Genomic DNA, 24,427 nt, shown 5'->3' on the forward strand with positions numbered 1-24,427 from the left:
GCTTTACATCTGCTACCCAAATCTCACGAGTTTCTCAAACTTTTCATGTGATCCGTCCATTACTTGTCATGATGTTGTCTCAGAAGCTTGTATCTGAAGTCATCTCTTTGGAGAAGGCAGATAAATTATATCATTTGATTCAATCTTAAGTCCCTGCTTATCAAAGGGATTCTTACTTGGGAAAATATCTCTACCTAATCTATTGAGTTCCTTGTAATAGAAAGAAACACAAGATCCTTTGACTGTATTCCCATCGATCGAGGCTGTTCACTTTTTCTGAATGAAGAGACTATGTTCTGGGGATGTCTTTATCCTTCCTTATGGAATGACACCATTCACTCTGAAACCTTGAGATTCTTCCTTTTTCAAAATAGTATCTCAAGGCAGAAGGATAATTTATCTCCTATCTGTGGTCACGTTTTGGTTCTTTTGGGTTTAAGTTAAGTGTCATTGACAAAAAAATTGAAATGTTAATTGTCTTTGTGTAAGCAAAACAATTCCAAGGAGAAAAATGAACACATTAATGAGCTTTTTGAGCATTTGCTGCCATAGTCACCTGGACTGGCAATTTGAATTGATCAGTTCTGATAATTTCTTCATTTCCTGATGTTCCATTCTTTAGCCATTATGTTAGGCCATTTACAAAATTTATTTTTTCATCCCTCCTCATAATTCATAGCAAGAAAAAATGGGAGGTCTAGTTAGACCTGAACTGACCCACAGTGAGGGCTGCCACTGCTGAGGATCAGCATCTCCGTAGATTCAAAAGATTTGCTTCAACAAGTATTGACTCATCAGTAACTCAGGTGTGCTCAAAAGTAGCTGAGCAGTCACTTTTTTCTGTTCCTCTGTGCACAGGTACTTTGACATAGCTTTTTATTCTGCACATTATTTCCTTTTCATACAGAGTATGAGTGGACACTTTGGCATTGAAATACAGTTGTAAATTCTCCTGGTTTTCAGCTGGGATAGAGTTAATTTTCACAAGAAGCTGAGAGGGGACACAGCCAGGACAGCTGACCCAAATTAGCCAAAGGGATATTCCATACCATATGACATCATGCTCGTTGTGTAAGGGGAGGACCTGGCAGGGGAGGAGAGATCACTGCTCCGGATGGGCTGGGCATTGGGTTCTGGGCAGTGAGCAAATTGCATTGTGTATTACCTGCTTTGTAGATTCTTTTATAAGTATTGTTGTTATTTTCCTCTTGCTTTGCTGTCCTATTAAACTGTCCTTATTCCAACCCACAAGTTTTACCTTTGTCTTCTGATTCTCCTCCCCATTCCACCGTGAGGGGTGTGGAGCAAGCAAGCAGCCACGTGGTGCTTAGCTACAGCTAAGCCATGACATAAATATAAGTTTTTCATATAGTGGTGGAGTTCGGTCATTTCACTCCTCCCTTAAATCAGGGGAGGATGACATCATCAGAGTGTCAGGTTAACTGTTCATATCTTTATTCAATGCTTTGCCACAGGATGTACTCACGGATTTGAAGACAGCACAGGAGTCACTGGTTGTTCTTCAAGAACTGGGAGAGGAGCTAAAAGGCCAGGTGGAGGCTTCAGCAGCAGCAGCTATACAGTCTGATTATCTTTCCCTGAACCAGAATCTGTCAACCCTAGAACAGGCTCTCCACAAGCAACAGGCTGTACTTCAGGTATGCAGAGAACCTTTTCAGTCCTTGACTCTGATCATCCTGTGGTACCTGAAAGCACATAGATTAGCTAAAACTGCCTGGGAAAAGAGGGTGGTGTTACATGTTCATCAGCATTTCCTAGACTTCCCTGGAAGCCAAAGTTGAGAGTAGAAACTATGCTCAAGTCCAACATAGAGACCATGTAAGAAGGTCCAAATCCTGACAAGACCATAGCAAACCTCATGGAGGAAAGTGTCTACCTGAAATGCTAAGTGCACCATGCTTTCTGCGGACAGGAATAGTGCTAACAGCTGGATCCACAGCTGCTGCTCCCCTGAAGAAAACAAATGGAATAAAACAAATGAGAGATTCTGAATAATCGTGTAGAATTGATTTTTACAGTTCCTATTAATGTCAGTGACCAGACTGACACCTACCATTTGTGTCAAAGCCTGTTCAGTAGATACTGCTAATTGCTTGTGTCACTAGGGACTAAAGAGCAAAAAAGGAGTGGCAGAATGTGTTCCGTAGGAAAGTATATGGGTGAGAAAGCAACAAAGGTAGCAGCTTCTGTTTGGGTGACAAGAGGATTTTCCCAAGAAATCCAGCATTGCCTAGAATGTGCTTATAACATCACTCTGCTGTGAGGAGACAAAACATAAGAGAATTTTTTTCATTACAAAGTGCAATAATAGCAACTAGTGGTTCTCTCTGCTGACAATAAATTAAAGAGAGGAGTTAGTTTCATAAAAGGAGGTTAGGAGGAAAAGGTTATCTATTTCAAGGCAAGGAGATATTTATGCACTTTGTTGAAGTGTTCCATTTTTGCTATGATCAAAAATCCTCTGTTCTAACCTAAAAAACCCCCAATAACTACACAGTCTGTGAGCAAAGCAGCAATTACAATTGCTCCTAGCCTACACAGCTGTTTGCAAATCTATAATGAGAGTAACTAGGAGTGTAATGTCAATGTGGATGCTATGTGGCAAAAGTTCTTAAGCTTTGGGTCCTTTTCTGTTCAAGGCTGGAGTGCTGGACTATCAAACCTTTGCTAAGAATCTGCAAGTCCTTGAGGCCTGGATAACACAAGCAGAAGAAATATTGAATGGACAGGATCCCAGTCACTCATCTGATCTCTCAGCAATACAGAGTAGAATGGAGGAACTCAAGGTGACTAATACACTGAGAAAGCGTTGATTTTTTTTCTGTGAGCTTGCTCATTTGCAGTATAGGGCACGCACAAATATCATACATGCATTCTATATATATTAAAGGACTGTCATGCAAAGTGTAAGACTGAGAAGTTTGATGGCACTCAAGGAGTGATTGTCCATGTTACTTTGCCCTGAGTAAAGAAAAAAGACAGGCAAACTTTTTTGAATAAAATTAATATCAAATCAAAATGGGAATGGAAATTTTAGCCATTTTTTGAGATTTCCTTCATGTTGTTTTCTCTCAACTTTTTTTGAATTTATGCAATTCCTGTCTCTTATTTAGTTTAAGGATGAAGTCATCGATTCATTTTGGGTATCTTGATATACTGAAGAAACATTTGTACTGTGTGCCATGTGATCTCCATTTGAGCTCTTTCAATCTTTCTTTTTGTGGGACTTTTTTTTCCCCCTCTTCTTTCAGAGGCCCTGACAGGAAGTTGATGAACTTTGCCATCTAGACTGTTTTTTGTCACTTTAATCATCCATTATTTTTCTATCAGGATTAACTATAAATATAATTCCACTTTTGGGCATGCTAAAAACCAGGACATTTTCCCAACGTAGTGAACTGGGTATTTCTGTACTGCAAAACAAAAAACTAAAAAAGTTGAATAAGTTCAATGGGAACTTGCCAGCTTAGCATTCAGGCTAAGAAACAAGGGAAAAAAGCTCACTTTTTTGATGATATAAACATATGACTTCAAACACTAGCCTACTTCTGCAGCTCTGAGCCGTAAATCCCCAATTTAGCAAAACACTTCAGTGCAATTTGAGTTTACTTCTCCTGGTCTGGTATTAGAGGCTAAAAACTGGAAATGCAATTTTTCCCTGGCATAGGGATTGCTTGCCACTTGGTGGCAACCAAGTCCGTTCCAAGTTTAACTGAGTGCTAGTTCATAATTTTGCAGTCTATAATAGTGTAATTACTGAACTTCGTAGTTATCAATTTTATTGTTTCTTGCAGAGTCAGATGTTGAAGTTCAGCAGCATGGCCCCAGATTTGGACCGTCTTAATGAGCTGGGTTACAGGCTTCCTCTGAATGATAAAGAAATCAAAAGGATGCAGAACCTGAACAGACATTGGTCTCTGATCTCATCTCAGACTACGGAGAGATTCAGGTGGGGATAGTTAAAGATTGTTTATAGTTTTCTTAGATTACAACAGCTGGAAAGTACATCTTTTGCAGAATATAGAAAACCTTTCAGATATTTCATTAACCATAGCTCCTTTTCTTTGGTGTACTTAGAACTAAAGAGCAAAGCCAGTGATCTCAGATATTGGTTTTGCCACAAATTAACAGAATTGGAAATGAGGAAGACTGCTACTCTTCAAAGTGTTGACTAAATAAATCGAATGAGGCAACTGAGTGGGAAAAGTGTTACCATCTGATTTGGAATTCTGCCGGAAAAGTTATTGCAGGACTCTTAACACTGTGTGTGGGAGGAGGAGACCTTACCTGAATCCATCTTTACTTCTTTCTTTCAGTAAGCTGCAGTCTTTCTTGCTGCAGCAGCAAACCTTCTTGGAGAAATGTGAGACTTGGATGGATTTATTAGTCCAGACTGAGCAGAAGCTGGCGGCAGAGATTTCAGGAAACTACCAGAGCCTTTTAGAGCAACAGAGGGCACATGAGGCAAGTCATCATGTGTATTATACATAACTAGAACACATACTATTTATACGTAAATGGAATGCATATTCTTTTGTGGAGTAATATAATAGTATGCCTTGAATTGAATTACATTTGCCTGCACCGTCTGAGGATATCTTAACTTAAAAACAGAAGCATGCAAATATGTCAATAATACCCAGTTTGGGGAGGGACTTGAATATCTATCTGCATTTGTGTATAATGTATCAGTATGCCTATGAGTGCTTGTCCCGTACATTTAGTCTACTTCAGATTGGTTTGTACCAAGGAAATAAAAGGTTTTATTAGTCTTCCTGTAGAACCTAACTATTCTCATGCAACTTGGCCCCTTGTCTTCAGTCCTAACTGGAGAAAATCTCTGCTCTTTCAGTTTATTCAGATTCTGTTTATTTGTTATTGAATTGTGAACATATACACCATCTGAAGAGCATGTTAAAGGAAGGCTTTTCTGTCAAGTACTGGGTTAGGTAACTCATCATGGGACCTCCATTTGGTAACATTTCCTTGGAGAACAAACTGATTTGATCTTTGCTGTGTGCTGGATCCATTTGTCTGTAACAAACCAAGAACTAGCCCAGCTTTTGCTGCAGGGAAAAACTGATTCAGAGTTTTTACTAGAGGATGCCTTTATGATTCTTCAGCGAAGTCAAGTGATGCGCATTTTTTCTCCACCCATATTGTTACTGCCAAGAATCCTGGTAAAGATCAAGAAAGACAAGTCAATTTTCATACCAAAGCTCCCATGTGGCCACAGTATTTTAAGTTCCCACAACTTTTTCAGCTGACCTACACGTAGATGGAAGCCAGATCATAGGGAGAGTCATGTCCTTCCCCTCCCCCTCCTCCCGTCTTCTATCTCACAGTATAGCGTCTGGATGAATTTGTGATAACAGAATGCAATTCACAACCATTTTTGCTTGCTTTAGCATACATTAGCATTTCACTGCCTTTACTTTCACAAATGTCTTCCATTTCATTTCCCCTGGGAGCTGCCAGCATTAACTGGGCAGTGTCTTTGTAAGTTGAGACATCTCAGCTCTTTGAGATTTGAATGCCCAGAAATCATTACTGCCTAAGTGGATAATTTCCTAATGTTGTTGTGTCCAGTCATAGCTATAGTTTTTTGAAAGGGCTTAACAGCAATCTTCTTGCATTCAATTTTCTTGAGATCTCAGCTTAATTCTCTCCTGAAACCTTGATCCGAGCAGTTATCTCAAATAAGCGTTACTCAGGCACTGTGTTGAAGTAATTTTTATTACAACTATGAAGTCATCCCTCAGAATTTAGAGAACTAATATCTGATTTTCTAAATACTGCAATTCATCCTAAGAAAATGTTGTAAACTACATCTTTTTTCTTACCTAAAGCTTTTTGGCATTTTATACAATCTAAATGTGTTCAGTACTCAATGTTCTTTGCAGTGTCTCCTGATACTCATGAATTTTCTTTCCACTGCTCGCAGCTGAAAGGGTCAAATCTAAACTTCTTGAGATGAATTTTCAGATTGTTTTTCTTTGTATTTTTGAAGATAATGAGAAAATATTCTATTTCCACATGCATTCCCAGAATGGATATTGAAATGCCTCCAGCTCTGTTATCAGCTTTCCAGTGCTGACTCATAACTTTGCTGGTGTTTATTCTAAGAGGATCCCAGCTACCTCAGTGGCCTTGTTTAAAAATAACTTCCCACTGAAGTGTACAAACCAGCAATGTGGAGGTGATGCCTGTTTCAAATATCATGCACTAACACTGGCACCTGCATCAGATAAGTCTGTCAGGATGATCTTGTAGTCATTCTCGCGCAATTCTCCAGATACCCATGTGCAAGCCTGGTACATTGCTTGGGACTCCCGCACAGTAGGAATGCACCGAGACAAGTATTTGAGAAAGTGCTGGCAGAGGAAGGGGACGTTCCTTGCCAACTCAATTACTGAATTTTTTCCCCACTGCGCTGGTATTGTGCATTCCAACCCCTGCCTTCCTTTTGTCCTCCTTTTAATTCCTGTTTCTGTAATTCATAGTGATCTACTTATGAGAAGCAGTGGTCCCACGTAGCAGAGTAGCCCTCTTATGTACAGAGGCAGTGTACATGCAGAGAGCAAGTGGATGTTGACAGAAATGTCTCTGCTTTTGGGTATGGCTTGAATACCTCCACTCCAAGCAGAGTTCCTCATGCTTGATAAGCTTTTGTTTCACCTCTCCCCTTAAAAAATATTAAAATTGTGGCTTTTGGGGAGTTTGGTATTTTGGGGTTATGGTGGGGGTTTTTTAACCAGTTGCGTTCTGTTTAGTCTCAATCTGTCAACAATGACGGTAGATGCTGTTGCCTCCTGTGCTTCATCCATGCCTCCTAACTTGACGGAAACAGTTGTGACGTGAAGTAAAATTCCTGCCGCCTTGCTCAGCTTTCTGAAATTCTCAACCCCACAGTATTGTGGGTTTGTTCATGAGATAATAGAGCAATTAGTTTCCCTCTGGTTCAGGCTCAGTCATTCATAAGAGCCAAGGTATTCAAAGACCACTATCAAATACTTCTGCAAGGAAATTAGACAAAGCTATTTCTTTCTGTGGGAAAATTTATGACCTGGGTAGCATTTTCAAAATTAACTCAGTGATGCAGAGAGACAAAATCCCATTTTGAAAAATTAGTCCATCATCTAGAAGTCCTAAGCTACATACAATGTGCTTGAGGGATTTAATTGTGCAGGTGCCAGTGGGTATTTTGCTGGCAGTCACAGATGCAGTGATTGGTATGTCACATTACAGGGGTGTAATCTGAGTTTGGGGAATAGAGGCTCTCAGTTCAGGTAGGGGTGAACTTCTATCAACTGCAAACACTATTACTAACAAAAGAAAAAAAATTCAAGCTTCATACCAGTCTACTTTCTCTTTTAATCTCTCTGAAAACCTTTTGAATATGGAATGGGTCCAGCCCTGAGCTGATGCCTGGGTGTACCTTTATCAACATAAGAATATTCTTGAACAACCTTATCTAGAGACATGGTCCATTACTAAAGGAAAAGATGCTTTTAAAAATAAATTTACGTACTATGTATTTTAAGTCATCTTTGCTTAAATAGTACTTAGGTAATTTTTTGTCTTTAGTAATATTTAATGAATAAGGGACTTTTAAAAGTATTGTGAAAGTTTGTTGTGACTGAAGGGGAAAAATTGGGAAATAAATTGGAAAAATTAGAACAAGTGGAAAACTGATTTCTAGCTCCTACACATGGCTGACCATTTCTTTTAAAGTTCTATTGGCAGTGTAAGATTGTATCAAAAGTTTGTATAACAATATCAGAAACAATCTATGTTAATTTCAATTTAACGAGGCAAAGGACTATAATATTCTTGAACATGTCAGAAAATAAAAAGTGCCCTTTCTGTCCATTAAATAAATACCCTATCTTGATTTTGTTGTAAATTATAGTGCCAATCACGCAATTGTACTCCGAGACATAAAACCTAGTTCCTGTTTATATTATTTAGCTTTTAAATATTTTTTTTAAAATCTGACAGAACTAATAATAATTACTAGAAGCTGCAAGTAACTCCAGCAATGAGATTTTTAAATGTGTTTCTATTTAAATTCATGACAAAACTCCCATTGAATTTATTTTAAAAGAGATTAAATACATGAAAATTCATTTTACCGATGTATACAGATAAAATTAAAATGTAAGTTCTTGTTTTAACATCCTTGTCTCCTGTACAACAGCTATTCCAGGCAGAGATGTTCAGCCGCCAGCAGATTTTGCATTCAATTATCTCTGATGGGCAGCACCTCCTAGAACAAGGACAGGTGGACGACAGGTAGACATTCCTGTGTTGATGCTGCTGCTGGTTATGTGAAGTAATACTTAGACTAGTGGGGGACATCCAAAAAGAGAAGGTAGCAGATGTCAGTGTTTAGATCATGGTCTTCTGACGCAGAAGTTACTATCGCTTTGGTTAAGCTATTAATTAGCCAGTTCTTAAATAAGACAGTGTTCTTTAGGATGCTATGGGGTACGTGAATGTGTGGATGCATTTGGGAATACAACAGCTTCGAGGCTGTTTCTCTGACAAAGATTTGTCTTGGATTATCAAGCATGTTACATATATATGTCTATTTTGATATACTTTTAAAATGTCACCTTCACCAAAGGAGCCTGCAGTGACAGATTTAGTGAGTTACACTTGATTTATGCCAGCTGGGGATTTGCCTCTACCCAGAGGATTCCCTACTGCCATTTAAGAAGACCTGCAGCCTAAATGTGGTGGAATAGGAATTCATTGCTGTCTGAGATTTTATTTTAAACACTTGTGATCAAATGAATGAAAATCAGTGAACCACCAATGGCTTCACACTTTGCATATGATGTGTATGTCTTATGCCTGCTTTGAGCTCATGTCGTAGTTTTACGTAGTAAATCTGGAGGTGAATCGTGACATCTCCATCATTTCCTATGAATTTGGCTAATCCAAACTGGCAAAAACCTGTGGGTTTTCTTTATATATTTCTGGGGAGAGGGGAGAAGAGTTTTGTGTGTTAAAGGGCTGGGTTTTTTAAGGTCTCAATAACTGGAGCCCTTTGATTCTCCCAGTACACGAAGTGTGGAGTTCTCATCCTGTCAGCTCTCATGAAACGTCAGTGATTTTCTCCTAGTGCTTTGTATTGACAGCCAGAAAACATCTTCCTTTTCCCTTCCATTTATTTCATTAAACAAATAGATCAAAGTATGAAGGTTACTATGTATTTTTATTTATTAATCTATTAATAATAGGGATGAATTTAATCTGAAGCTGACTCTTCTAAGTAATCAATGGCAAGGAGTAATTCGCCGGGCACAGCAGAGGAGGGGGATCATTGACAGCCAGATTCACCAGTGGCAACGCTATAGGGAGATGGCAGAGAAGCTGCGCAAGTGGCTGGTGGAAATATCTTGTCAGCCAGTAACTGGGCTGGGCAACGTTCCTACCCCATTGCAGCAAGCCAGAGCGCTACTGGATGAAGTGCAGGTATGTCCAGTGTGTTTGAAGAAAGAGGAAAAAATCCCTGCCTTTTTATAGCCTTCATCATTTAAAACATTATTTAAAATGTATTAGATTCAGACTATCTGCTTTGCAGAAAGCAATATTTAATGTTAGTTCCTCTTAGGAACTGGCATAGCCTCAGAAGCAGCAGTGTGATGGAGACAAAGTTGGTAATTCAAAAAGTATATGCAACAGAGCACTAACTGGGCCCTCGCTCTTAAGCCTTGTTTGCTGCTTGTTTTGCTTTGCAGCTAACATCACACTGAAACTGTCTTGGGAAGGAAAAAAAAAAAAGGAAAAAAAAAAAAGAAAAAAAAAAAGAAAAAAAAAAAGGTGTCCTGTTTGAGGAATGTATTCCAGCTAACAAAAAAGGATACCTTGAGTGTCCATCTTCATGTGAGGTTAACAGTATCTGTTTAGCAGTTTGGTGTCTTCAAGCTTGAACTACTTCTCTTAAGAGCAATCGAGACACTGATATTAATGGGGAGAAAGAAGTCTTTATCTCCTTGGAGAAATTTTCTAAAGGTCTGCTGCAGTAAATGATTGTGAAAAAGTTAGGATAAAGCATCTGGGCAGTAGCTCATGCTTAAGCCAAGGTATGCAGTCAGTTAAAGTATGGGCTTGAGAATGAATTATACCGAATTGCTAATTGTAATTAAAAAGACAAAGCTGACAGAAAGCTGTTAATATTTTCAGCTTAAAGAGAAAGTTCTCCTAAGGCAGCAAGGGAGTTATATCCTCACTGTGGAAGCTGGGAAGCAACTGCTGCTCTCTGCTGACAGTGGAGCTGAGGCAGCCCTGCAGACAGAGCTTACCGAAATCCAGGAGCACTGGAAGATAGCTAGCACCCGACTGGAACAACAAAAGAAACAGCTTGCTTTACTACTGAAAGTAAGTGTGTGATTTCTTCTGCATTTCTTCAGCAAGTTCATCATTTCTCACTGTGAACCCTGTTGAAGAAAAGCATTCTCAAGGGATAAGCACAAATACAGGAATTGCATATATGCTACATGAGGTCATGTTTTCATGTCACCACCTCTGAAACTAAGAGTAGTAATACTTCACAGTAGGCTTGTATGTTAGTTGATATCTTTTAATTGATATTTCCAGAACACTGCCAATAAAGGATATTCCTACCAGTCCTATTTTCAACATAGAGCAAAAATGTACTTTATTTTGCACAATGCTGGTTAATTTTTATACATATTGTGTTGAAAGTTAGACCTGCCTTATTCCTTCTACATGTGAATGTCAAGATCTGTCTCGTCATGTAGTAGTCTGTGTTTCTTTCCAGAGTCTTGAGTATTTGCTAGTGTAGATATAAACTTCTGTGATCTTGGAGAAGGGATCTTTATTTGAACTTTATTTTGATGTAAGCAATGTCCAGAATGCCTTCTAACCTCACTTTAAGTACTGATGATGATAGACAGGAATTTAAATTTGATCTGTTTGTTTTCCCCTCTTATTCATTGTAGGGAGGATAATGAAAATTGGACTTGTGTGTATTAATAGAATAGGGCAAGTGTTTTTAGAATAGTTTCAGTGGTCTAACAGAGTTAACGGACACTCTAGTTTTGTTTGTAAATAGCAAGAAGCAAAGCAGTGCGAGGAAATGAAATATTATTTTGGAAAAGTTCAGATAAGTGAATTTTTCTTCCTCTTTCAAGCCTTTTTCCTCATACCTCAGCTTCTAGTGGGGGAATTATGTCAGGAAATTTTATTCATGAAAGCTGTTATCTAGGGAGACTAAAGTTTCTGTGGTATTTTGTCTCAATGAAAATATGGAACTTAATACTTAAAGGTGAGGAAGTAGGGAAATTACCATGCAAATTGCATAAATCATCTCATAGATATCAAACCTTCATTACATTATGCAGTCTTGGTCTTAAATACATGACTTTTTAGTAGTCTTCTGACCAAATGGGAAGAACAAGTGTACATTCTAGAAGAGTATGTGTTGCATTAGGAACATCACAGACTATTGTCATGTAAGATCTTATTACTCACTAAGGAGAGAAGAAAGAAGACACTAAAGAGAGGGGGGGTTTTGCAAGATCTGTTGTTTGTAATTCTTCATCCTGAAGATGATCATGAAATACTGGCATAGATTGAAAAAAAAATGGAAGGAGAGATTTACAAAGGCAGTGGTAGAAAGAGAGTATCAGAAACAGAAGACAATGAGAAACAAGTTCCATATTTTCTGGTATCACACAACTGGCTTTCTTTATGTGTTGACTGGCTTATTTAGAGATCTTTCTGTCTGTGAGTACCTTTTTAATGGGCTTTAACAAGCAGGTGAGGCAGGTGAAACCCTACTGTCACATGACGATTCATGTGGTTTGATTGCATTGCACACATTTAAAATTTTGGAAAGTATACAAACACTAAAGCTGTGTTTGTATAGAATCATAATTTAGAGGATATACTGCAAGTACTTCAATCTGACCTGAATTTGCAGTACCCCAGCCACTTTTTTTTTTTTGGGAGATTAATGCACCTGAATGGAGCTTTTGTCAAAGAACAATGGCGTGTTTAATACAGGCATTCAAGAAAGGAAGTGGAAAATAATTTTGGCAGGGAGAGGCTTTTCTGAAAGGATGGAGTTGGATCTAGACAATGTTATAATAACAGGAGGCTTTGGCTTGTGTATTTCTACCAGCAGAGACCTACACACAAAAAATTTGATGCATGACTCAAGCTCTAAGACTATGATTATTGTTTAGAGGGGGGTTTCAGGGCATGTTATTATTATGAAAAAGTTTTTACTGTGTAGTGGTTAGTTAGGCAAATCAACTGACATAAGTATAACCTAGATCTGAATTGAAGTCTAATAAACATTCTGCCTTCAGGACTGGGAAAAATCTGAAAAGGGCATAGGAGACTCCCTGGAGAAGCTAAGATCATTCAAAAAAAAGCTTTGTCAGCCTTTGCCAGAACACCATGATGAGTTGCACGCAGAGCAGATTCGTTGCAAGGTAAAGCACTTGTTCTTTGTTGACTGTTGTCTCATCTATGCCTGCCTCTGTGCAGTAACCTCTTCCATTGTTAATAGGCTTCACATTACTGACTGTGCAAACCAGGCAGCCATCCCTGTGACAAGAAACTATCCCTGTAACATTTGGACAGCGTAATACCTGAGTGATCTCACTATAATGCAAATCCTGCAGGGTAAATATAGCTGAATCAAAGTGAGATCAGAACAGGGTCTGAAAAGTACTGATTTGTATACTGGTTTGTTTTTATTATAGAAATTCTAACTTCAAATTTAAACTCATGGTATCTGAAGTGTTGGTTTAGTGCTTTTTATTTGAGGTGAGATTTCAGGGGGGAGGGTTCTTAGATAACATTTTTGTGCTATATTCTTTGCAGTTTAGAAAAGGATTACAACTTGAAAATATTTTCGATGCAGAGAAGTCCAAACCAATACTTGGTATTCCTGAATGCCTTTGAACTTTAGAGAGATTTAAGTAGTATAGTAGTCTGTGAGTACTTGTTACAAGTTTGAGGTATCATTCTCTCTGTTGGGGAGTTACCCATCTCATAACTCTGAAAATGTTGGTACATACAGGGTCGGTGTTTTCTTTTTCTGTTAAATCGGGCTGAAGCAGTCTGCTTGAAATGCTAGGTCTGCTCAGATATGACTTTAATTCAGTGGGATAACAATGTTTGTCTTCATGCTTCATCAAGACACTCAGATACGTATTTGTTAGCAAACCATTCCTTTTTCCTTGTGCACTTCTTCTAAGGAGTTAGAGAATGCTGTTGAAGGATGGACAGAAGACCTTGCACACCTCTCTCTGTTGAAGGAGACCCTGTCTATATATATCAGCGCAGATGATATCTCAATCCTCAGTGAGCGCATAGAGCTTCTGCACAGACAGTGGGAGGAGCTGTGCCACCAGGCAAGTATAGTATATATAGTGTATATATAGTATATATATATACTGAGCACTGATGTGCGTATGCAGGCTACAAAAGTGTTGGGAGAAAAACTGAATGCAAGTGGCAGCTTTTAGAAGAGATGCATGTAGGCACACTCAGATTCAAAACTGAATTCTTGCTGAATCGGGGAAAGCATAAGTTGAAATGTTTCTTTTAGTTACTGTTCATGTTTCTAGGTCACTTGAACTTTGTTGTGGCCATGAGGTCACATTTAAGCAGCCTTGAAAACCAACAAAAAAGTCATACTGTGTGCTGTGAGACTATGGCATGGCTGGCTGGGGAAAATGCAGAAGTAATAGAGTTTGCTGTGCTTTGGTGGAGGAGCTGTGCTCAGAAAGGATGTCCTGTCCCCTCTCAACATTACTGTATTGTACCTTCAGTTCTGCTGATAGCTTCTGCTTCTTCAGACACTGGCATCCGCATTTCTCTTAGTCTGAGGGTGACTCGCCTGGCTGCGAAATAAGCTGAGGAGTATTGTTTGATTTTTCAGGTGCATCATGCTATTAGAGTGTTTCTTGCATCCATTTTGCCCTTAGAAATGCAAGCAGTGGAGTCTTCCTTGCCCAGCTTTTCAGATTACCCTGATGTTATGTCTGTGGTTCAGTAGAGATTGCAGTCCAAATATAGCGAGGCTAACTTTGAAATAGTTACCTCATGTAAGGTAACTGTCTGTGAAGGCTTGAAAACCACCCCCAAAGTAGGAAAAATACTTCACAGTCAACAGCACGGAAATCATTATAAATTAGTTGCATTTGAATGAGCCAATGTAGATACATCTAAACTACGGTGTAGCTGCTGCGTGTATGTTTGTGTAAAGAAGGGAGCTATCTTATTTTTGTGCATACTGAATGTTTCAGGATGTAACTTAGTGCAACACTTTGTTTAACTGCTGCTTATTTCCGGAAAGCTGTCATCAAGTTTAGAGCCACAAAAAGGAAATGTGAGATCATGTGTATGCTCCTGTTAAACCTAATATGGTAGTTAAAGATCACATCACTTTGGTTTATGAAAGACCAGATCCCATCCTCATCTTCTCAGCTGAAATGCTGATATAAAGTCAAAACCAACTTGGATTACAATGGGGAGGGCGTAAGTAGTTGTACAAATGCCTGAAACTGGAGAGCTGACTTTGCTGCTTGCCCTCTGCTGCTGTTTTGATTTCAATGTCCATCTTTGTCTGTCTATTACTGTTCATAGTCTGAGATGGTGCTGCTGCTATAGCAATTTCTTAAACACAGTAATGTTTTCCTTCCTCCTATATTAACTACAGCATTTGCCTGTTTGGTGTTTTATGCCTATTCTTTCCTGTCAGGGCACACCTCAGTCCTTTGGACTCTCTGAAGGTGTCATGCCCATTCAAGGGAAATAGTCATCTATGAAATGAGTGTATTGGCACTCAAGTAGAAAATTGCTTGTGCAAAATATGGTGTATCCTTGATTTAGCTTTGTAAAAAACTATTAAGATACTTTATGACATTTTATAAGTGAGCAAAAATTGTAAGACAATTTCTTTTTTATCTTCTAATGAAACCTTTGGGTTAGAGGCATTATAAAACAAGATACTGACAGGCTACTGAGCATAACGCTTGGATGCCTCTCTGTGCATAGGACGTAGCTAACAGGAAACGTGAGATTAAACTCTAACCTCAGAGAGTCTAACCTCAGAGACTTTAACCTCAGAGAGTCACACAAAGTTTTTTGCAGTGAACCTCCAGTTTGGTTTAATGGCTAGTAAGTGGCTGGAACACTTTTGCAGGCCCACAGGAGGTCACATTGAGGCACAAAGTGTTTCAAGCATCTCTTAAATGCATTTACTGTTTTGCTTTTATTTACTCTCTGCAAATGTTTTAAGGTTTCCTTACGTCGACAACAAGTTAGTGAGAGACTGAATGAGTGGGCTGTCTTCAGTGAGAAGAACAAGGAGCTCTGTGAATGGCTGACACAAATGGAAAGTAAGGTTTCTCAAAATGGCGACATCCTCATAGAAGAAATGATTGAAAAACTTAAAAAGGTATAGTGCAGTGCATGTACACCTACATACTCTTCTTTAACTGCTTGCTTGTTTTGTGTTGCAAAGAGGATACTGAATTAGCTGCAATGGAGGTTTTACCTTACACTGATGTTTGTAAGTTCCACTAAGGCTTTGTGTTTGTGTTCCTCTCTCGCTATGCAGCATTTTCCTGTCTGTCTCGAGGTAGGACCTCCCAGGATACCAGAAAATGAAGTGAATGCAAATTCAAAGGCATCTGAATGCTTTACTAAATGTCCAATAAGAATTGCCTGTAATGACTTTAACTATAGCAGATATATTTATAGAAGACATGTTTTGTTTTTTTAATTCTTCTGATAAAGTTGTTGATGGTTATATATCTAATATTTAAGAGGATGTCTCTCCACTGTACCAATCACCAAAAAACCAACATTCATTTGTATTTCTGTATGGTTCCTTTAGTAGTGTAAAGGAGAGTGTTTTCAGAATAAGTACCCTGACTTCTGACTCCTCTTTACTGTCCAGGATTATCAAGAGGAAATTGCTGTGGCCCAGAAGAACAAAATCCAGCTCCAGCAAATGGGAGAGCGACTTGCTAAAGCCAGCCATGAGAGTAAGGCATCAGAGATTGAGTACAAACTTGGCAAGATCAATGACAGGTGGCAACATCTTCTAGATCTTATTGCAGCCAGGTAAAACAGTTGTCTTGTTAGAGTGCTACGTAGGACAGATTAATATGCTGGATGTCATGAATTTAAAATCTTTTTATATTTCTGCCTTTTCATCATCAACTGTGAAATAAGTTTACTCTTAACCATCAACACATTTCTGTGAAATTCACCTTCCTGTTTTATATTACAGTACCTGACCTCATTTCTTCAAGAAGAGTCAATTCAAAACATTATCTGCTAGAATGACGTAGGATCAGTTGCAGTCATATTTAGTGAGCCTTGCCATCTAACTTCAGATGAGTGCTTAAAACCGGGTGCAATTGTAGTTTTTCTAAAAAATTCTTGGCAGAGGAATCAAAGCAGCTCATTTGCAGTTTTTGATTTCAAGAAGAGCAGTTCCAAAACTAAGTATCAGATTTTCTGCCTGGTTTATTTTTTCACTGACGGAGAGGAGTCACTGCAGGTAGACAGATGCACACTGGGCTTAAAGATCCTTTTAACTGAAGGTCAAAAATATAACAGCAATTTTCATAACTTAAATACAGGATTGTTGTTTGATATGTGAAGAAACTGGTTTATTTGTTTTAATACTTTCTGTTGAGTCATGCTACAGCCTTCCTCCCATGAACAAGAATTTTGTCACATTTTTGCACTTCATAAAATGTACACATACTTTGTATTTCACACTTCTGTGATGTAAGACATATGAATTATAGTAATACTTTAGTCCTGCTAGCAGCAAAAAGGTTTGCTTAGTTTTGTCATCTTTTTTGGTCCGTTCTTTTTTCATATGGTTTTATTGCATTCCTGCTCTGAAATCTGTAAGCATGGGAGCAGTAAATTTTATGTAAGCAGAAGCGTTCTGGTGGCTCCAGCAACTTTTATAGTGGTTCATTTTAAAGTAATGAACACTGTATGTTTCTTACAGAACAATTAATCAGGAAGTGGTGCATTATGGTCGAGGAGACTGCTGGTTTCAGAGGATGTGATACATCACCAGTTGTTGAACATAAAGTATATTGGCGTGCTTTTGTGTTTGTTGTTTGAAACACCTACTCAGACAAACATTCAAATAATACCTTCAGGAAGTTTCTAGTGAAAAGTGATTGCATTCAGAAACTGCAAAACATGTCTTTAAAAGATCTGTGTTGTCTATTCAATATTAGAAGTTAGTGTCCTCTATAGGGACAGGTAAGGATTCAGGATTCTGTGTCATTCTTGGGGTGGGGAGATACAAACTGCAATATGATACACTTAAACTTTCTCATTCTGTTATCATGAAGCAGGGTGTCAAGTCCTAGTTCTAAACTAATTTATGTAAAATATTTATTTACTTTTATTTGCAGATCATTTCAACTTAGCCTGCTCAGCACTATTGTATGCAATTAAACACATAACCCCTTCCATTCCTGTACTTACTGAAGTGAAACAAACTGCAAAGTTTGAACGTTGCATTGCTGAAGTTGGGAAGTAAATGGTGGAGGAGTTTGATGCTAGGTTGTGGAAATTTTGCTAGTTCAGTTGAAGCTTAGGCTGATAGCAGTTAAAGCCCAAGTGGTTTGTTAATGTATGTACAAAATATTTGTATTGATGTCTAATTCCCACGGGACAAAAGGGTTTGCATCTCCCAAGATAATTTTTAGAAGGCTCCAGAGACTCCTTAGAATATGTTGTTGTATATTGGAGCGTGTCCTTGTTATGATATTTTGGAGTTTGGAATGTATCATATAACATGATTTTTGCTGCACTCAGCTAGTAAATGCAGATTAATTGTTCTGGTGTTGAGAACAGAACACATCTTTTCATATTCTGGATCCCTGACAGCATTAATAAATTATTAGAGCCTTCATGCTTTTCTGCAAAGCTGCAGTCATTCCTTGCCTGGAGCATTGTGCTGAGTAGCTTGTTTCCTACAGCTGTGAACCAACAAGGAGTGCTCTGTGAAAGTGCTTTAGTAATGTAGTATGGTAACATGCGTCCAGTCTGAATCTTTACTTGTTAATTTTATGCTGTACGATGGAACTTCTCCATTCACCTGTAAAAGCCTCTGTCTTTCTGTCTGTCTTTCGGTCTTTCTCACATTTTATTTCCTTACCCGCTTTTTTTTAATTGCCTCTCCATTCTGAGGGGGTCTGTAACTGCAGAAGAGACAGCTACAGAAAGGTAGCTGTGTCTCTGCATCAGAGACTTCTGTTTCTGTCCTTCTAGGACATTTTCATCCTTCCAGATGAATTTTTCTGATATGTCAGGTGCAAAAAAATCTTAACAGAAGTTTACAGCCAGGAAGCAGTGCTAATGCTGCAACTGCTCAGGCTTTGCAAAGAAGGCTTTGTTGTACGTGTTTTCATCCCTTCCCCTAGCACTCACGGTCCACATTCCTGGAGATCAAGTCTGGCACTTGTTGATGAATGCAAGTTTTATTTAGAAACATGACCACTTGTCACCATTCAGTCTCATGTTATCAAGCAACGGCTGCTAACATTTGTTTGGCGTGCAGCATTTTCACTGCACAGTACTCACCAGCAAAGAGAAGTGTGTCCCCTTTCCTCCCCCCGCCCAAAGCACAGTGTTTGCAGGCTTTTGGAGTGGAAGTTCTTCTTTTCTAATGCTGGAAAATTTCATGGTGGTGGCAGAGGACTTGCATGCTGTGAGGATGGCGGAGGACGGCAGTGTGGATTCAGATCTCCCAGACTGTAATTGTGATATCACAAGGCAGGCAGCTATTTTTGTTTCCTTTTGATTGATATGGTTCTTTCTGAAGTCTTGGCTTGCTGGGAACCTAATTGAAATATTGATATGTAGAAATCACTACCTTAGCTAGAAATTACTGTTTTCTGCTCAGTTTAAAAATAGTTGACAGTGATAACAGCATACTTTGTTTTACAGCTAGTACTTTTCAATCCCAGAACAATTTTTTTTGTCATTGCTGCAGAGTTAGAACTAGTAAAATCTCTTAGCTGTCTCAAAGAAACTGTAGACTGGTTTTACTGCTGTTTTTAAATACAAGAGCATGTATACACATGAGAGAAGGCAGACTTTGTATTTGTCTGCTCACCGTTTGTGTCATCTAAGGGGCATGGCTACACGCGAAAGGCAGAGAAGGAGAGCCTGTAAAGAAAGTATTTCAGACTTATCGAAGCTGGTCTGTCCTGTACATATTAATGACTGTTTTGTAACTGCATGAAATACTTGAACTCAGCCTACATCATCTTGTATTTTTGATTCAGCTTCTCTTTTTCCCTCTTCACATTATCTTTTCTAGAAGTTCTGCTGCTGTTGTTCAGAGTTCTAGAAATTTACTCTTTGAAAGGGGAAACTGTGATCTAAAGAGCAAATATAACTGTCCTGGTACGCAGTAGTACTGTACTTGGGACAATAATTTTTTTTAATCATAACAAGATTATTTTTAAACTGTTTTTTTTTAAAACTGATTTTAATAGTATAATACTTTTCACTATTTCATAGAGTAAGTGTTTCTTGAAACTTTGTCTCCAGTTCCAAGTAGATTTTTTTTTTTTAAGAAAACTTTTATGCTTTCAACTGGCTTTGTACAGACTTAGCTAACATGTTCTTTCTGACATTTTTCATGTGGCTTTTAGAGTTTAATATTAGTAACCAGCTGTCTAAATGACTAACGCAGTAGCTATGAGTTCTATATGATGCATTGTTATGTATTTACAGGGTTGTTCCTGTTTAGGTTTAAGTGGAATCTAAGGCTGTCTAATTTAGGACTAGTTGAATTAAAGGTATTTGTGCTTAATTTCAGCTCTAAGTTGTTCTCCCACTACCTTTTCTTAATGTCAAATAGGCATTTTAAAGTTATTACTTGCTGGTAAAACTGAGGTGCAGCAATTGGAACACTGAATCATAAGCATAATAAGCCCATTCAAATTTTCAGATGAGTTTTCATCAGTAAACCATAAAAACAAACAATTGAATTCTCCGGTATTTTCATTTCTGAGAGTCTTAAGTATTTGTAAAAGGTAGCAAGGCTGATGTGTGTGGTATATAAAAAGCAGCCTTTAAAACAACCATGTCATGGGTCAAACCCTTTGATTTCAATGCGGAATCTTCATCATCAAAGAGAGGAATTATCTCAAGTCTCTTGCAGTAACATGCGTAGTGCTGTAACAAAAGCATGAGATTATTATTGGAATAATTAACTGTTTAAACAAAATCTTGTAAATGAAATCTCAAAAGGTCAAAATTACAGTTGGCTAGGGATCCCACATACTTGAATGGTTTATAATTTGATGTTTGTCTCTAGGCAGAGCTTTTAGTTTCATTAGCTTTTGGGTCCTGCCATTAACATAGAAAGATAGGGTTTTGAGCTTACATTTTTAGGAGAGATATACTTTTGTTGCACACGCATTTTGTAATTATTTGTACACAGGCACAGTATGCAGTGAGCTAAAGAGCATAGGCATCTAGCCTGCTAAAATTCAGAAAGAAAACTCTTAGACATGACGGATTACATCTATTATTTTTTGACAGATATGTTTTCAGAGTAGCTAGAGGCACAACACTGTATTGCAGACCAGTCAAGAAACATAAGCCCAGCATACTCCAAGAAGCACCTGTTTATTTTTGCTTCTATTTGTACCATGGGCAAGGAACCTGTTATGTTAGACTCAGTACAAACAAAGAACAGTGTTAACAGAAGATGTCGTGGGGAGCAGGAAGAGAGTTGTCCTTTTGGGAGTTTCTTTTTTTTTTTTTTGGGGGGGGGGGGGGTGTTTGGTTTTTAACTGCTGGAATTTAGGTGCAGGGAATTGCAACAATTTGGCAGGAGGGCAGGTTTAGGAGTAAATTCTGGGTTTGGTTAGAGTGTTCTTTTAGTGTGTCATGCTTTTTTTCTTTTTCTCTCTTGTGTAACTTAGGTCATGTGACTGAAAATAGCTCTATTTGGGACAGGTTGTTCTTTGCTGTGGCAACGATGTATTCCCATGCACTCTGCCTGAGGCAAAGGGGGCACTTTCTAAATGATGGGGTCCTTTATCAGGTAAAATGTAAATATAATCCGGCAGAGAGGTTGGGGTACTATACAACTGTAAATAAGAAAAGCCTGGTCCACAGCTTGGGCTTGCAAATGGTGGAGTGACATCGCTTCTACACAGGGCTGTTGTGACTCATTGTTCCCTTTCCTGCTCCAGCGTGCCTGCAAAGGATCAGCAGCATCCAGCCTTGAAAATCTAAGCAGAAAATGGGCAGGATTTCACTCCTCTTAATTAATGTCTGAGACTGAAAAGCTGTATGTGAGTTCCAGGAGAGTGATAACCAACCTTCTTGCTTACCTTTATGAGCAATTTTCAATTGGTCCAAACCCACAATGCACTGTATGTACAACCATAGGTGACAAGGAGATGGTGCCCCCAGACATTGGTGGTTTTCCTGGTATCTCTCCAAGGCTAAATACATAGCTGTGTTTCAGGATAACCTGATGATGGGGACTGGCACAGTCTTTCAGCATGATTGTGTTGACTTCAGACCCTTTTTAGCCAGATTTTCTGATTACCCAGACTTTTTTCCAATTACCAAGATTTTTTTTCAGCTCTCAACCCTGCAGCTCTTGGTCATTGAGACTCTAGCAAGGCAGATGCATTCAAACTGTTCTTAAGCATGTTTGATGCTAAGGATCCACAGTTTGACCATCTGTGATCTAAAGAGAGGGCTAGAAAGAGACAAAATTTGAAAGATTTAACTTTCAATTTTTTTAAGGTGACAGTAAGATCTCTCCATTTCTCTTTGGTAAGAAGAGGACAGCCATATTAGACTCTTAATGGTCAGCTGCAACTACTGCTTTAAGTATGGAAACACATGATAAATTTGGTGGTTAGTATTATGGAAAAAAATGTGAATTGCTCTGTTTGAATTATAGGATAGTCAGGTGGCATTTTGTTTGTTTGACGAATCTGGCAATGTTGTGTTTTTCAACCTGATTTAGTCAGTCTGTTCCCAGCTGCACTCATCTCTTAAAGCTTTCTGATGTTGAAACACTTAAGTGGAAGAGCAATAGAAGCATAAAAGAGAATGTTACTCAAAATTGTTTGTGGTACTACATAAATAGGAAAAAAAAAAAAGAAAAAGAAAGCCTAGAATCAATTTCAGAATCCACTAATGTATGTTATGTAACATGGGGATAGGAAGGAGGGAATTACTGACAGACATTTTTGCAGTTGAAACAGGCTGAAGGAAAAAAATACTGAGATAGGATGAAGGTTTAGTTAAATTTTCCTCACTCTCTAAGCTTAATATTCCCTTGAATAAAAAAAAACCAAACACTTTAATTTTTCCTGGTCATTGCTGGTGCAGGGACAGAATCTCAAGAAAAATACTACTTGGAAATTGCCATGCAGTTACATTCCAATTTTATCTGTTTAAATCTGAAGTAGTCCATTAATACCAAGAACAACTTAAAGCAGCCATTGGGATTCACGAATTCTCACTAAGTTCTCAGCAGGATTTCTCTCTCTCAAACTTATTTATTGTAGGACAAGTCTTCATAATGGAACAGGTTGCCCAGAGAGGTGGTAGATGCCCCATTGCTGGAAACATTCAAGGCCAGGTTGGATGGGGCTCTGAGCTACCTGATCTGGTTGAAGATATCCATGCCCATGGCAGGGGGGTTGGACTTACATGATCTTTAAAGGGTACGGGGGTGAAAAAGGCCTGTTCACTCAATCCATTCCATCACCAGTACTGGTTAAATGGATAAGTTATCTATAGTCTAAGATGCACTTTTGTCATCTGTTGGTCAAATACACAATTAAATTACTTAGATTATTCTGGGAGTTTGGTGTGTGTGAGTTCATTTAAAAAAAAAAAAAAAAAGAGTTTTCCTTTCTTAACAAACATTTAACTGATAGAGGTACAGAAGTTTTGAAAGTATTGTCTGGCATTTGTAAGCTCTTATTTTTTCTTAACCAGAATCTATGAATGCAGGACTATTTGCACATACAATATACTTCTGTTACATAATAAAGGTAGATTTCAGAACAGAACCTGCCATCTGAGTGAAGTTTCTCTGAAAACTTCTGAAACACAGGAATACTGTGGAAATTCTCCTTCAGGGTGTACTTATGCTGCTGTTTCTTTTCACTTACAGAGTAAAGAAGTTGAAGGAGACCCTCGTCGCAGTGCAGCAGCTGGATAAAAACATGAGTAGCCTGAGATCTTGGCTTGCCCACATTGAGTCAGAGCTGTCCAAACCTATCGTGTATGAAACTTGTGACTCTGAGGAGATACAAAGGAAGCTAAATGAACAGCAGGTAAAATACAACATACTTATCAGGTGCACGATGACATGGGGAGAACCAAAGTAGAGTGTCCTTGGACTGCCCATACCTGGTTCAATGCTGAGAGGGCATGAGGCAAAGAAGTGTTCAAATATCAAGGCAGGTGGTACTTACTGTGTCACTTGTAGAGCCTTCTGATGGTTTTGACATTGAATCCACCAGGAGCTGATTGATCTTACCAAGAAAGGTAAGGGATCAAGAGATGTAACCTGAAAGAGTTAGTGCAATTGTTTTTCCTTTGGGGTTTGTGGTTTCTGTTTGTTTGAATTGTCTGTTCCCAGAGGCAAAACTGACAGCTGTTAGACCTTGCAAATTTTGCACATGCTTGAAAATGACTATTTTTAGCAATCTTTCTAACTCAGTCTTATTGTGCAGCTTGTTTGAGAATCACTTTGCACACAAAGATGCATGAGCTATACATGTGAAGTTAAAATTGATTGATTTATAGCACACAAAACCTTTATGCAGTGCTAGAACAAAATAGTCAACACTGGAACGGGCAGAAAATAATTAAGTTAACCAGGTTTGGGCATTAAAACTAATGCTTCTCCTAAGAAGATTTATTATACTTTCTCTTTCCTGTTCCACTTCACTGCCCAGTGCAGTTTTACTTAGAAGCACATTACTAGGGAGGACTGTTGTTCTGTTGTGTTCCTGTTGGTTATTTATTGGCAAAAATACCTTTCTGGTGCCTCACTGGAGATGAGTTAGATGGTGTCCTGAGTTCTTTCTCCAGAGGAGGAAGAAATGTCTGAGAAGAGGAGTGCCATAATATTTTTGGGATAATTTATGAATTGTACAAACTAGCATTTTACTCTTTTAAGCTGAGTGTGGGACTGAGACCCAAGAAGCCCCTGAGTTTTTGCTGCCTCCCCAACTGATGTGCTACATGGCTGTGAAGAATTGCTTATTAATATTCAATATGTAATTTGCATAGGGATAATTATTTATAACACACAAGCATCACTAATGAGTAGTGTTTCTGAGACAATGAAGTGCTGGGCAGGGCT

The 24,427-nt window shown here is 38.5% G+C and overlaps 1 protein-coding gene across 3 annotated transcripts in view; it reads left to right on the forward strand.

Moving 5' to 3' along the window:
* SYNE1 (spectrin repeat containing nuclear envelope protein 1) overlaps positions 1-24,427 on the forward strand; it is a 308,461-nt gene that overhangs the window by 254,274 nt on the left and 29,760 nt on the right. Inside the window, exons 119-130 of one of the 3 annotated variants that reach the window (XM_075748397.1) lie at positions 1,476-1,658; positions 2,661-2,807; positions 3,816-3,970; positions 4,338-4,485; positions 8,222-8,316; positions 9,270-9,504; positions 10,216-10,410; positions 12,369-12,494; positions 13,266-13,421; positions 15,314-15,472; positions 15,977-16,143; positions 23,228-23,390. In XM_075748397.1, the coding sequence (XP_075604512.1) occupies positions 1,476-1,658; positions 2,661-2,807; positions 3,816-3,970; positions 4,338-4,485; positions 8,222-8,316; positions 9,270-9,504; positions 10,216-10,410; positions 12,369-12,494; positions 13,266-13,421; positions 15,314-15,472; positions 15,977-16,143; positions 23,228-23,390 (1,929 nt within the window). Of the gene's footprint in view, positions 1-1,475; positions 1,659-2,660; positions 2,808-3,815; positions 3,971-4,337; positions 4,486-8,221; positions 8,317-9,269; positions 9,505-10,215; positions 10,411-12,368; positions 12,495-13,265; positions 13,422-15,310; positions 15,473-15,976; positions 16,144-18,631; positions 18,835-23,227; positions 23,391-24,427 lie in introns of those variants that run through there. The other 2 variants (XM_075748396.1, XM_075748395.1) reach the window with 2 other exon arrangements.

Source organism: Balearica regulorum, chromosome 3 (assembly GCF_011004875.1).
Source record: "Balearica regulorum gibbericeps isolate bBalReg1 chromosome 3, bBalReg1.pri, whole genome shotgun sequence".
In the NCBI taxonomy this organism is placed as follows: domain Eukaryota; kingdom Metazoa; phylum Chordata; class Aves; order Gruiformes; family Gruidae; genus Balearica; species Balearica regulorum.